This window comes from Mustela putorius, unplaced genomic scaffold (genome assembly GCF_011764305.1).
Source record: "Mustela putorius furo isolate JIRA1106 unplaced genomic scaffold, ASM1176430v1.1 tig00000759_pilon_pilon_pilon, whole genome shotgun sequence".
In the NCBI taxonomy this organism is placed as follows: Eukaryota; Metazoa; Chordata; class Mammalia; order Carnivora; family Mustelidae; genus Mustela; species Mustela putorius.
Genome location: NW_025421467.1, coordinates 9,691,284 through 9,704,563, shown reverse-complemented (window position 1 = coordinate 9,704,563; position 13,280 = coordinate 9,691,284). Strand labels below are relative to the sequence as shown.

General features: G+C 37.7%; 1 protein-coding gene across 2 annotated transcripts in view; it reads left to right on the top strand.

Annotated features, from left to right (window-relative positions):
* The window catches only part of ASCC3 (activating signal cointegrator 1 complex subunit 3), a 336,070-nt gene extending 323,139 nt beyond the window's left edge, over positions 1 to 12,931 (top strand). For both annotated transcript variants that reach the window (XM_045084262.1, XM_004767092.3), the window contains exons 38-42: positions 4,114 to 4,265; positions 6,156 to 6,303; positions 9,543 to 9,752; positions 11,875 to 12,050; positions 12,133 to 12,931. In XM_045084262.1, coding sequence (XP_044940197.1) covers positions 4,114 to 4,265; positions 6,156 to 6,303; positions 9,543 to 9,752; positions 11,875 to 12,050; positions 12,133 to 12,280 — 834 coding nt within the window. In that variant the 3' untranslated portion in view covers positions 12,281 to 12,931. The remainder of the gene's footprint in view (positions 1 to 4,113; positions 4,266 to 6,155; positions 6,304 to 9,542; positions 9,753 to 11,874; positions 12,051 to 12,132) is intronic.
* The last annotated feature ends 349 nt before the right edge of the window (positions 12,932 to 13,280 follow it).

The window sequence follows — 13,280 nt, the reverse complement described above, 5'->3', positions numbered from 1 at the left end:
TTTTTACCTGGACTTCTCACCTGGCTTCCCAGCAGCATCTCAGTTAAAATGTGTTAAAAACCAAGCTCATCACCTTCTCTCCTATAAGTAAATGACAGCTCCACAGTTTCTATTAATTATGATAAGGTTTTAATTGTAGCATAACTTGATAAATGAATACAATGCTAGAAATTATATTTCCATCTTATCACAGCTGGAAATGGCAAAGAATTCTCAATCATCAATCAACTGAAGTTCATTTCAACTTAGTAGGAGAAAGTTTCATACACACAGTCAGTGCCCATCCATTTTCCCCTATACTTAGAATCATCCTAGCTTTGCCGTGCAAGTAGCGTGCCAAGTAGAAAGTGGATGTGAGGTAAAGGGGGATTAAGTATTTGCCTAATGTTTATGCTAAACTGGTTAAGAATCTCCAGAGTTCTATCTCCTCCATGTACTAAAAACTACCTTTGTTGTTGAGCATTAGATCTCTGTAAGAGACTTTAAGGTGATTTGGAGAACTGAGCCATGATCTCCACCTGCTACCAAAGTCAGCCCCACTCTGGGGAGGAGCAGATACCTTATTAGCCTTTACCTATGAGGAAGATTGCTCTCAAAGTCAGTGAGACACAGGGAATCCATCCTGGGCTCAGTCATACAAAGGTAGGTCAGTACAGGCTATCAGGACCCTCACATCCATTTGCCCAGACCATCACCTGGCCTTAGCTTCTTTAAGTATGTACCTCTGAACAGTAACACAGGCTTCCCTACTCACACTGAGATCCAAGCCCACATCCTCCAGCTCAGCCTGAGACCCTGGGACTGTCATTAGCTTTTTCCTCTGGCTCTCTTGTATTTGGACGCCTGTCCTGATGAACTGTTTTTGTCCATTCCATTCATCTGCTCTGACCTTCCATGCCCTGCCCCTCAAAGCCCTGTACTACTCAGTCCAGAAATCAACACCAAAAGGCAGAAAGGAAATCTGTTAGAAAGAATGGACTATTTTAGGGTGTTCTTTTCATCATATCACAGGAAAACTTTAAAAATAGAGACCTCTTTGTTAAGATTTACCGTGTTCCAGGCGGTATATTCGATACCTTGCATAGTACATTTTCTCACTGTACCCTCATAACACCCCTGCAAGGAGGTATAATAAGGTATAATGCCCCCTTCTGTAAATGAGAAGCCTAGCAGAGTAGGGTTAAGAAATTTCCCCAGATTCTGGGCGTCTGGGTGGCTCAGTGTGTTAAAGCCTCTGCCTTCAGCTCAGGTCATGACCCCAGGGTCCTGGGATCGAGCCCTGTGTCAGGCTCTCTGCTCAGCAGGGAGCCTGCTTCCTCCTCTCTCTCTGCCTGCCTCTCTGCCTACTTGTGATCTGTCAAATAAATAAATAAAATCTTTAAAAAAAGAAAAAAAAAAGAAATTTCCCCAGATTCACATAGTAAGTGGGACAAAATTAGGACTGAAATCTATGTCTGTTTGACACTAAAACCTTGGAATTTTTTTCTTTGGCAAGTGTGCAATAACTTAGGCAGAAGGTTGTTATGATCATTGTAATTGGATTTTTACCAACATTTCTCAGACAACAGATATTACCTTGAGTGCACTGGGCTTGAGTTAACAGAATATTTCTAGATTCCTGCCATCAAGAAATCTGTAGTTTAAAGAGTACATGTGTAAACAGAATCACAATAGGATAACGGTGGCGTGTATCAAGAGCAGCTGACTCATGGGAGAAGAAAGGAATATCTGCAGTCCATCTGGAAGAATCAGGGAGACTCCACAGTAAGAAGTAGACTTTGAACTAGACAGGAAGGATGAATCGGAATTTCCCAGGTAAACAAGTAGAGCAGGATTTGCCAAAAGAGAACGGAAGGAATAAGGGTAAATTTGGAGAAACAGCAGTAATGTAGTAATGCTATATTAGGAGTACAGGGAGGGAAGGGCCGGAGTGAAAATCTAGGACCAGCTAGATCACAGACCAGAACTGCCATGCAGAGAAGTGCTGGCTTTGTCCTCTGCGTGGTGCAAAGCTATTGAAGAAACCTGAGCAGACGAATGGTAGGATCCCTGTCTCCTCTCTGATCATTGGTAACCATATAAAATATGGATTGAAGAAAAATTAGTTGAGAATGAAGATGAAGAGGCAGTTATATTATTCCAGGTGATTGTTGTTGAAGGTCTGCGCATAAGACTGTGATGGGGGCGGAGGTAGAGAGCAGAGAAAACAGACCCGACTAGGGAATGATTGAGCAGAGAGCAACGTTCATTCACCACATTTGGGTAATTGCAAAACCTTTTTTCATCCCAGATTCTTGGTCTCTCTACCTGCTTTTCTCAAAATTAAAACAAGAGAAATAATAGTTTTCAATTCATGACATGGCTTTTCATTTACTTCATGTAAGCAATCACTTTGCATGATTTTTTACGTTTTCACATCTGGATCATACAATGAAAAATTGTGGGGAACGCTCATAAATTTTATGAAATCTTTCAACTTCATCATGAAAACTTCAAAGTTAAAAACATATGGTCTATCCATCCAGCTCTTCTTGTATGTGAGCTTTTGATCTGGAATTTATTTCCAGTCAAGTTATAATGTAAAATCACAAGTAAAATCGTCACAGTTACCCCACCTTACAACTTCTAACACCATCGTGATACCATATTAGATATGATTATTCATTTCTTTTTTCTTTTCTGTTGCCTTACAGAACTCAAGAGTTGTGACTTATGAACTAATGCTTTTTTTAAAATCATGATCTTTTGTCTCATATACTTCAAAGAAAGGCAAAGCATTTTAATCAGCTCTGTAGAGAAATGGGAAGAATGGAAGTGGATTTTCCCTAGATTGATGAACATGTGCACTCATACATGTATACACATTGATAAGCACCCATATAAATACATCTCTTGTACCAGTCTGAGGCTTTATCATATATGGTAGACTCACGGGTGCTAAAACCCACTTTGACCATTTTATCACATTAGTCATGAAAGCCAGAAATGTTGATGAATTTCCCTGTAATGTATATAAAAAGACAACAGATTAGTTTAGCCAGACGTTTTTAAACAATTTTACTGTTTGTTAAGTTAGAGGACACAGAATAGGAAATTCAAAATTTAGAAGGAAAATGTGGCTGCCTCTGTCATATTAAGTAGTATAACAAATTAATTTTGCTAGCATAATATGCCTTGACAATGATTTCTAAAAATGTTCTAATAGTTTAATACAACATTTTATAAATATTTTGGCGATGAGTCATTTACCATTTATACTATCATTTTCAGCATTTACTAGGTACATCTCTTTTATCCTATCTTCATATCTTCATTTCCCTAAAATAAGAGAATACACTTCTCAAACTGTATAAAGTAGCTGCCTCAGATCATGATATTAACTTATGTGTCTTTAAGTCAGCATTCTCCAGAATCTAATTTAATTGAAATAGCTTTGCCTGTGTAAACTTCTCCTTTGTTTAAATAAGATTTCACTGTTTAGTTTTGCCTTAAGCAAATGCAGCCGTTTGTTTGTCCATAAAACATTAGATTAAATGTATAGACTAATATGAATAGCTTCGCATCATTCCACTTGGACCACTGGCAGTTGCCCCATTTGTAAGTATGTAGTGTATTATTTTTATTGAAAACCAGGTCTCTGTTTTCAGCCTGCTTTTGGGAGAAACTAAATTTTTGGCAAGAAAACCTATTGCTTTACCATTATCTATATTAAATTTGGATAAGACTTCCTGAGATTTACTCTTTAGGTGCAGTTTCTAATGCTTTTCATACAGTGAATTATAGAGATATTTGTTCGTAAAGTACACTGAGTCTTTCTCTTTGTTTTATTACTGGTTTCCAGTATAACCTGGCTATATTTGCTACCCTTAGAAAAGCTAAATATTTGGCACTTTATAAGAAGTAATGTGCAACAGATGCTACTGAGAGTTCTGGTTCATTCTTTCCAATCCAACTGTGGTTTACTTTCTGGTTTTCATTTTGATTATAGCAGTTTAGAGGTATAATGCTTATTTTGTGTTTGTTTGTTTTCTGTTAAGGTTAACATGAGATCCCCAATAGAGAAGGCAAGTCCCATGGTATTCTTGTAATATGTGGATTTTTTTTCCCCTGCAGGCAATGCTGGATGTGGCTGCAAACCAGGGCTGGCTGGTGACAGCCCTAAATATCACCAATCTGGTTCAGATGGTGATCCAGGGTCGGTGGTTAAAGGATTCTTCTCTTCTTTCAGTACCAAACATAGAACACCACCATCTTCATGTTTTCAGGTAATAGTTGTAATTTCAATTTAATTGGCTTTTTTAATTTCAAAAATAATATTTTCTTTACATGTGTGGCCGCTGGAATTTCATGTTATGTCTAGGATATTGATTCTTTAAGTGAAAATGCCTGTTTCCCAGAGGGAGACAGGGCCCAGTGATCTCAGCTGGAATTTGAACATCTACCACAAGCTGAATCACAATTCATTTTACCCTTCCCTTGTTTTCTGTTTGCAACATTACTTTCATTTCTATGTTAACTGCATTTATTCCTTTACAATATCAGCCTTTATTTTGAAAGAAGTTGTGAAAGTGCCCTGTGATCTAAACCAAAGTAAATGACTAGTTTCTCGTATTGCACCATAGATTTGAGGGATCTGAAATCCCCTGTCAGAGGTAAATTGCACATCTACAAAATGTCCAAAATTGGGTAGTTATACATACTAGCAGCCTGAGATAGAACCTGTACTAAAAAGAAGGGTTTCTGTTATCAGATTACTTAACCTGTAGGTCCTGTGTACATAGCTGCAAATATTTTAGCAGGAAAAAGAACAGTACAGTTTACAGGTGTTTAAATGAAAGTGTTGGTTTCACACCAGTGTTTCACTTCGGTTGAGAGATACTTTGCAGCCAAATGTTGGTTCACAGTCATGTAGACAAACGGAACAGTGCAGCTGTAGGTTGGCATTATGTACCCATTTCCTCCTGTCAGCTGGACTAAGGGTGCGCTCATTTGAGGCATCTAGATACAGATGCCAACGAGAACCTCACACACACATGGGGGTCCCCTCAGAAAGTCCCTCAGTTGGACTCAAGTGTACTGGGTTCCAAAGCAGTTATTTCCATGGTGCTTCAGTCCCCACCACGGGATGTCCTAGACACTAAAACGAACATTCAGAGAGTGAGCCACACCAGCGGCAGGTGCATGAGGAGAAAAGTAGACACCGCATGTCTGCAGCTCAGTTTCAGGAACCCTTCCAATACGGTATTAAAAGTTACGGGAGTTGGGTTTCAACAATAAAGTAGGTACATAAGGGTACTATTGTAACACAGCACGCAGATCTGTTATGGAAAGCTGCTTGGGGTCTAGGAGATTTGATCCAGTTCTTTGCTGTCACCCTGAAAAGCACTATATTTATATGATTTCAATTGTATTTTTCTTCTTGCTGTATAAACAGGAAATAGAGAGTAAAATTTAGGTGGACTGTGTTCTTGGGGCTCTGCCACTATTGTGCTATAGAAATTTCAAAGATTCCCAAAATGTGCTTTTAACTGTATGTTCCCAACAACTTAAAATGAAAATTTTATTCAGGTAATTGTGTTAAAGACACTTGCCTGCATCCATTAAAGAGACCTCCCAGGGCTCCAGTTCAGCGCTTGAACCACATAGAAGCACTAGTATACATTAGTGCCTTCCTATAGACACGCACCCCCTCCCTGTAAACCCTGCTTGTTACTGAGCTCACATTTGATTTATGCATCTTATGTCATAATAGCCATACTGCCTTGGGTTGATGTATTAGACAATCTGGCTGACTTTAAAACTTAATGATAATGGCCTTTAAAAAGTTGGAGAGTAATCTTAGTTTTAAAAAACTGTCTTCAGGGGCACCTGGGTGGCTCAGTGGGTTAAAGCCTCTGCCTTCAGCTCAGGTCATGGTCTCAGGGTCCTGGGGTCGAGCCCCGCATCAGGCTCTCAGCTCAGCGGGGAGCCTGCTTCCTCTCTCTCTCTGCCTGCTTCTCTGACTACTTGTAATCTCTATCAAATAAATAAATAAAATCTTTTTAAAAAAAATAAAAAAATAAAAAAACTGTCCTCATTAGGTAAATGACCAATGTCAGGAATTCTCATTTGTTCTATGAAAGAATTCGTTGGTTAATGCTGGTATTATTTCCCAGGAAATGGAGCCCAGGTATAAAGGGCGGACGTGGTGGGGGCCATGGCATCATTGATTGCCTTCCGGAACTGATCCATGCCTGTGGAGGGAAAGACCATGTATTCAGCTCCATGATGGAAAATGAACTGCCAGCTGTGAAAATGAAGCAGGTCAGGCCATTGTTTCTGTGTTTCAAAGCTTCCTTATTCTGTCTGGGAAATTACACCAAGAGTTTTCTAACTTAAAGCTTTGGTTTTGGGATCAGACTCACCCATGTTTAAATTCTGTATGCCATTTACTATGATTATGAACATGGACATATCATACCTGTCTCATGAAGCTTTATGAAAATGAAGCAGGATATTAGTATTTCAGCTGCCTTATGCATTTCCTAATATAGAACAGAATTTAATAATAGTATTAAAAATAATTACAATAACAAAAATTAGTAAGCACATTGGCATTATTGGAAGTTGATTCCATATAATGCTATTAAAGCAGCTTAGAAAGGCCTACAGTAGCTTGTCTATCACTAACTAGGCTACATTACCCACTTGGTATAAATTTCAGTTGGTTGACTTTCATGCAGTTCCCTCAGCTACGTTCTTATACCCTCCCCTTTTAATCACTTTATTGTTCCTAGATTCTAAGTAAACTTCTTATTTGTACACCATATGACTTAGATAGAAAGCTAAATCTATGTTGTAAAAGACAACATAGGTCATGTCTCCAAACTGTCTTTGGAAAGGCCAAAAATATGAATGAACAATGCCAGAAATATTTGGCATATATAGACTTTTAAGTCTTAAGCAGTTTTACCCTAAACATGCCAAACATTCAGGATTTATAACATAATTAACATATTGACTTGCAAATGCAGATATTAAAGAAACTTCCAAACCATGTCGTTCTTTTTTTTCCTAATGGAACTTAGTTTTGAGTAACTTAGAAATAAGTATTACAGGCATTAAAGTCTGATTGTTCAATTTCTGTTGAACTCAAAATTGGCACAAGAAACAACTTAAATATTCATAATAAATACCTACCTTTCTAACTAAATTACCATCAAAATTATGAATAAAAACAATATATTTAAACCAAAACAAGACTTCTGTTAGTAACAACAGATTTCTAACCTAACATACACTGATTTCAAGCCAAGTTTTAGATGTGATGAAAAATTAGAACATTGTTATAATTAGTTCAGGGAGAACTCAGAAGTAAACTTACTTAATTTATTTGCATAAATTGCCATTCTGTTATCTTTAAAACCAAATGCAAATTGGCTCAGTCTGATATGATGATGGTTATTTGGCTCAAAAGTGCTTCAATTTGCAGAGCAATCTGGTGTCGGCTCTGCAGTGAGGCGATCCCAGGTAACATACAAATCCTGAATTATTCCAGAAATTAGTATGTTTAAAGCATCAATTTAAGTGCTAATTGCAGTAGTAATGAGAAAAAGCAGTACGACTGTGAGATTTGCATCTTCTACCCCATCAGTATGCCTGGAACGGCTGCTGACTGGCAGAGGATTTGGCTGCTAATTAAATAATTGTATGCATGGCAGTGCTCTTGCCTGATTCAATAGATGAAGATTAATCCTCAGATAAATATGTTTGGCTGGTATTGAAATGTCTTAGCAGTTTCCTTAAAAATAGCTTGTGTTTTTTTATATGTGTGTGTGTGTGTGTGTGTGTGTGTGTGTGTGTGTATACATACACACACCCAACAAATATATGTGTACACAAGGATGAATAATAATAATATCGTGCTACAAAAAAAGATCACATATACATAAAAACCAGATCTGATTTTTGGGAGCCTCATAAAGTAAAATCCCAACAAGTTGCTAATAACTGAAAACACCTTTGGTAACTAAGTTAATAGTATAAGTAACGAAACATGGTCTTGCTTAGTGCAGTAAATGTTACTTGTGTTGTCTCACCAAGTTAAATGCTTGACAAAAATTGTGTATTTAAGTGTCCCTTCTTCACTCTCCCATCCTGGCCAGACTTAGAACATCAAATGGTATAGCTTCTATGCTCAGTGACTCTTGATTCTAGCAGGGGATAGGCCATATGGTACCTCGAAGCACAGTGTAGACCATTCTGTAGCTTGGCTATTTCAAGATCTCTTCCAGACATAATTTTGGATTCACAAGACAAGTTATAGGATTGTAGGTGGATTGAAAATTTGCATTAGATTTACATTTTTTGAATTCCTAAGGGGTAGTTTGATTCATCAAGGCTACTTCATTTCAATTAGGTACACTAGGCAGCGTTGAAGTCTTAGCAAACAGAACATCAAAGCCTATGAGGAATTCGATGGTATAGAGTTAAGAAAGAAAAGAAAATACAAAATTAAAGTATTCATGCACTTTTAAAAACTTAGAAGCTAACAACTGATAAAACCAACCAATATATTGAGAAGTTTTCTTGACTGATAGTAATATTCTAAATAATTATAAGTGTTAGGAAAAGGTAACAGTGTTATTGGATAACATTAAGTTTATTTTGTTACATTCTTTCTGTAGACTTAGAAATTCATTTGTTAAAGATGAGCACTTGCTGTATGCATACTGATTTCTCAAAATGCCTTTCAATTGAAAGAGCAAGAATAAAATTGGTAAAATATTTTCTGTCCCTTTAATATGCATCATTTTAATTGGTATTCTCAATGTAATGCCAAAAGCACATATTTATTTCTAGAAGGACCCTTACAGGGTTCGTAGTAATATACAAACATGTGGAAATGTTTCCCTCTCAGAATAAATTTGGAATCTGAACAAACAAATCATTTTGTACAGTCAGTAGTCAGTGAGTGATGCTGAGTGACATCAACAATTGCATCACAACTTTTATTTTTTTCAAATTGTATATCCCCCAGTAAAGCCGTCTGCCTTAGAAGTCATGTATATGTTACACCAGATGTTCCTCTAAAGCAGACCAGCTGAAAACAAACATTTTTTTTAAACTAACTGTTGAGTGTAGTCAGTAGCCACTCAGTATCTAGGCGGGATTTATAGTGAAGGAGTCACATGACACGTTTAGCGAATGATTAATAATTTTTTAGTTGCTTTTAAAAGGACTTTAAACTACAGAGATTAAAAGCACACTATTTTTACCCACCAACAAATGAGTACAAGAAAAACTCGGAAATCTGAGTAAGAACTGTGGATTGTGTCAGTGTCGCTATCCTGTATCAATATTGTACGTTAGTTTTGAAAAATGCTACCGTTGGGAAAACTGGGGAAACAGTGCACAGGATCTCTCTGTATTATTTCTTACAACTGCAGCGGATCTAGATGAATCTCCAGACAAAGAGGCTGATTTTGTTCAAAGCACAGTTTCTTGATCACTGCATTTTCCATTAACCGTTCCTTATTATTTTTCTTCTGTTTTTTATTCAGGCGTGGAATTTCTTATCCCGCTTGCCAGTGATAGATGTTGGCTTAAGCGTTAAAGGCTGGTGGGATGACTCAGTGGAGGGACACGGTGAACTCTCTATCACAACACTGACTTCAGACAAGCGAAATGACAACAGGTGGATCAGATTGCACGCTGATCAAGAGTATGTGCTTCAAGTCAGCCTGCAGCGAGTGCACTTTGGGTTCCACAAGGTATGGTGTTTGGTTTCCATTCTCAAATGCTTCACACCAGATCCCGGCATGCGCCACCACACATAGCTTTTATATTACTAATGTGTCCGTGTCACTGATGAATCCTGCTTTCTCAACTGGCCTTAAGCAGCAAGAGTCAGTCTTCTGGAACCAGTCAGTCCTCATGGGCCACTTGTCAGCCCCAGAATATGCACCTTACATAATACTATCTTGCCTGGAGTCCTGTGTTCATGGGGTCTGTCTACTCAGGCCTGAATTTTCCTGGGATTTGGAGTACAGATTCTCTGGCCCTACTTATCAGACTGGCTGCATCAGAATCTAGGGGAGGTGGGGAGAAATCTCAAAATCCTTGTACCCAGCACCCCAAAAGATTTTTAAGGTTAGAGAAGCACTACCCATGGGCACTTTGAGACATAGAAACCACAGCTAGCCAGGTGCACAGGAGGGCAGAGCTTTCCTACTCAGCGCTGTGAGTTTGAATAAGACACGAAAGTGTTTTATTCTATGCCTCAGTTGCCACATCTTCCTGCTTTCTTCACTAGAAGGCACACGAGAGAACTTTGCCAGTGTTCATACAGGCAACAAATCTACAACATGCTTATTTTAAATTACTCTGGTCTTTTCTGTTACTTATGACACAGAAACTTAAACATTCAGCCGCCTAAGAATATTAGTACAGAGCATGTGAGCAGATTGGTTTTTAGTACCATAATAATTGAAATAAAGAACTTGTCTTCTGTGTCACCCCGTACCATCAGGGCACTCCCATATCTAAAATAAGTCCTCAGATGAAGGAGGGCACGTGATGTGATGAGCACTAGATGTTATCTGCAGCCAATGAATCATTGAACACTACACCAAAAACTAAGAATATGCTATATGTTTGCTAATTGAATTTAAATTTTAAAAATAAAATAAAATAAAATAAGCCTTCAAGAATGAGGCTGTTGTTAATGAGTACTGTTCTCTTTGTTTCAAATAGAGAGCGGGCAGGAGCTATCTGTCATTACATCTTTTTAGCACTGTGCCTTTGGATCCCATCTCATTTAATTTCTAATTCTAAAAATCAGTCAGTGTAAGTATGAACTGATTGGCCTCTGATAGTCCAAAGGCTTTAATATGAGCATTTTTAGATGACCTAATTTATCCCAGCTTATACAAAAAGATAGTAATAATCATACAGATAAAATCATGGGAAAACAACTAAGATTTTTCTACCTTACCATTACTCCTTAAAAATTAGACTTAATCATACTAGACTTAATCATACTAGAAAAACTCTCAATTTGTTCTAAATGCTGTAAAAATGCATTGCTCTCAGACCCTTTTAAAATGTCTTAAGTGCAGCATCTCCCTCTAGAATATTTAATGATGTGTGATTGAGAGCATGTCATTATTAGTAAATTTTAGGCCATAATGTCATTGTCTTAAAAGAATCACTAAAATAATCTCATATTTCGTAAAATCCATCTAAAGACTTCAAGTGCTGCCATTATGGTGATGTAGGTTCTTGGATTTTGCTGATTAATGTATTTTACAAATCGCTTGGCTTACAATTTCCCATTCCTCGAAGAAAGGATTTTTAAATATTGCCATATTAGAATATGTGCTTTTTTATGTGAGTTTTATTCTTGGGTCGAGGGAAAGTATTTATATTACATAGTCTGTATTATCTTGAGGTCCAGGGTCTAGTCTTGATGTCTTTTCCCTCTAGGTATCAGTTTCTTTTGAATAAGGCTTTGGAAGATTTAGTTAGCATGATTATATCTTAGTTCGTTCATCTGCAATTGGGGTATTAATATCACTTACAAGAATGATGTGAGAATTTACTAATTTGGTGATAAGATTCAGGGCTTTCTATTCTAACTGAGCCAAATATTCTGGGGGTTATAGCCACAAAGTAGTATCTATAATGTGCTTCAAGATGCCTGAAAAATAGTAGGTGATAGCATATCAAAGACACCAAACCAGAAAATTTAAAACATCCCAGATAGATATACTGAACCATGTAGATTTATGGCCGTCAAGGAAAACAACTTAGCCTTTTAACCACAACCAAGGGGCATAGAAAGTCTAGACATTATTAATGGTTTATCTTTTTTTTTTTTTTTCTGGTTTACAGGGAAAGCAAGACAGCCATGCAGTTACTCCCCGATTTCCCAAATTAAAAGATGAAGGATGGTTTTTGATACTAGGAGAAGTGGATAAGAGAGAACTTATCGCTTTGAAAAGAGTAGGATATGTTCGAAATCATCACGTTGTTTCCATTTCTTTTTATACGCCTGAACTACCTGGAAGGTAAGCAGAACCTCACCACCAGAGTTCTGCAAGAATTAAAGATGTCTGTGGTTTTACGTTTTGTTCTGTTTTCATGTTTTAGGTATATTTACACACTCTATCTCATGAGCGATTGCTACCTCGGCCTGGACCAGCAGTATGATATTCATCTCAATGTCACACCCGCAAGCATTTCCGCCCAGGTCAACGAGGAGGTCTCTGAGGCCTTGACTGACCTGGAAGTGAAGTAATCTGACCCGAACAATCCATCGGAGAGAAGTGGTTAAGAAGTCTGGCTGGTCATTCATCTAGACGAAGTCGAATTACTTGATGTTTGCCTTGGTGGAATCAACTTCTGACCTCAAGACACCCAGGAAATCGACAGCGGCCGCAGTATTGACTCCAGCGGCACAAGGCTAGCTGCGGTGCCTTTTCACAATTGTTGCCTTTTATAGCGTCGTCTTCATGGGTTTCTTGATATGTGAAATGAACACGCATGTAGGAGAAACTTTGTGTCTCTTGAGATGAGATTTAAAAAATTACCCATCCAGTTTTGCATCTCACAGTGTAATGTTTACAAGAATGTTGGTTCATTTTTTTTTTTCTAAGGGAAGCTACACTGAGAAGTGACAGTGTTAGGGTTTGTGGTAAGAGATTTCTAACCCTGCCGCATAAAACACATTAAGATAAATCTGTATGGAGGCACATAATGTCGGTCATTAGCAAAATTTATACTTGGATCACATGTAGTTTCAGAATTTCTTATAGTCAAAAATGTTAATAATATATAATGTAAAATTATATTGCAGAGCCCAATGATGATAAAGAAAACCGAATATACTGATCTTAGAAAATGTAGATACTGTAACTGGTGGAAATAAAATGTTGAGAGTGCCACTTCAGCACAGACTGATTCGATTATCTCTCCTTCCTTCCCATTTATTCCCCCTTAGTCTTCTCTTCCTTTCGTGACCTGTACTTTAAGACTTTACTTCCATTCTTTTTCTTATGTATTTATTTACACAAGGAGAGAAGTGCAGTCTAATTCGTGTCGTAACATGGACAGACCACACAGTACTCTTCTTCATCTTTATACTTCCCAAGACAAGTCTGGGCAAACAGAATATTTCCAACCCCTACAGGTAGGTTTTCACTTGTGATAAAGGAAGTATCTCTCTGTCCATACGGTTTCTATCATGAAAGATAACTTTTTCAAACTAAAATGTTGTTAGAATCCCATGTCCATGTAAG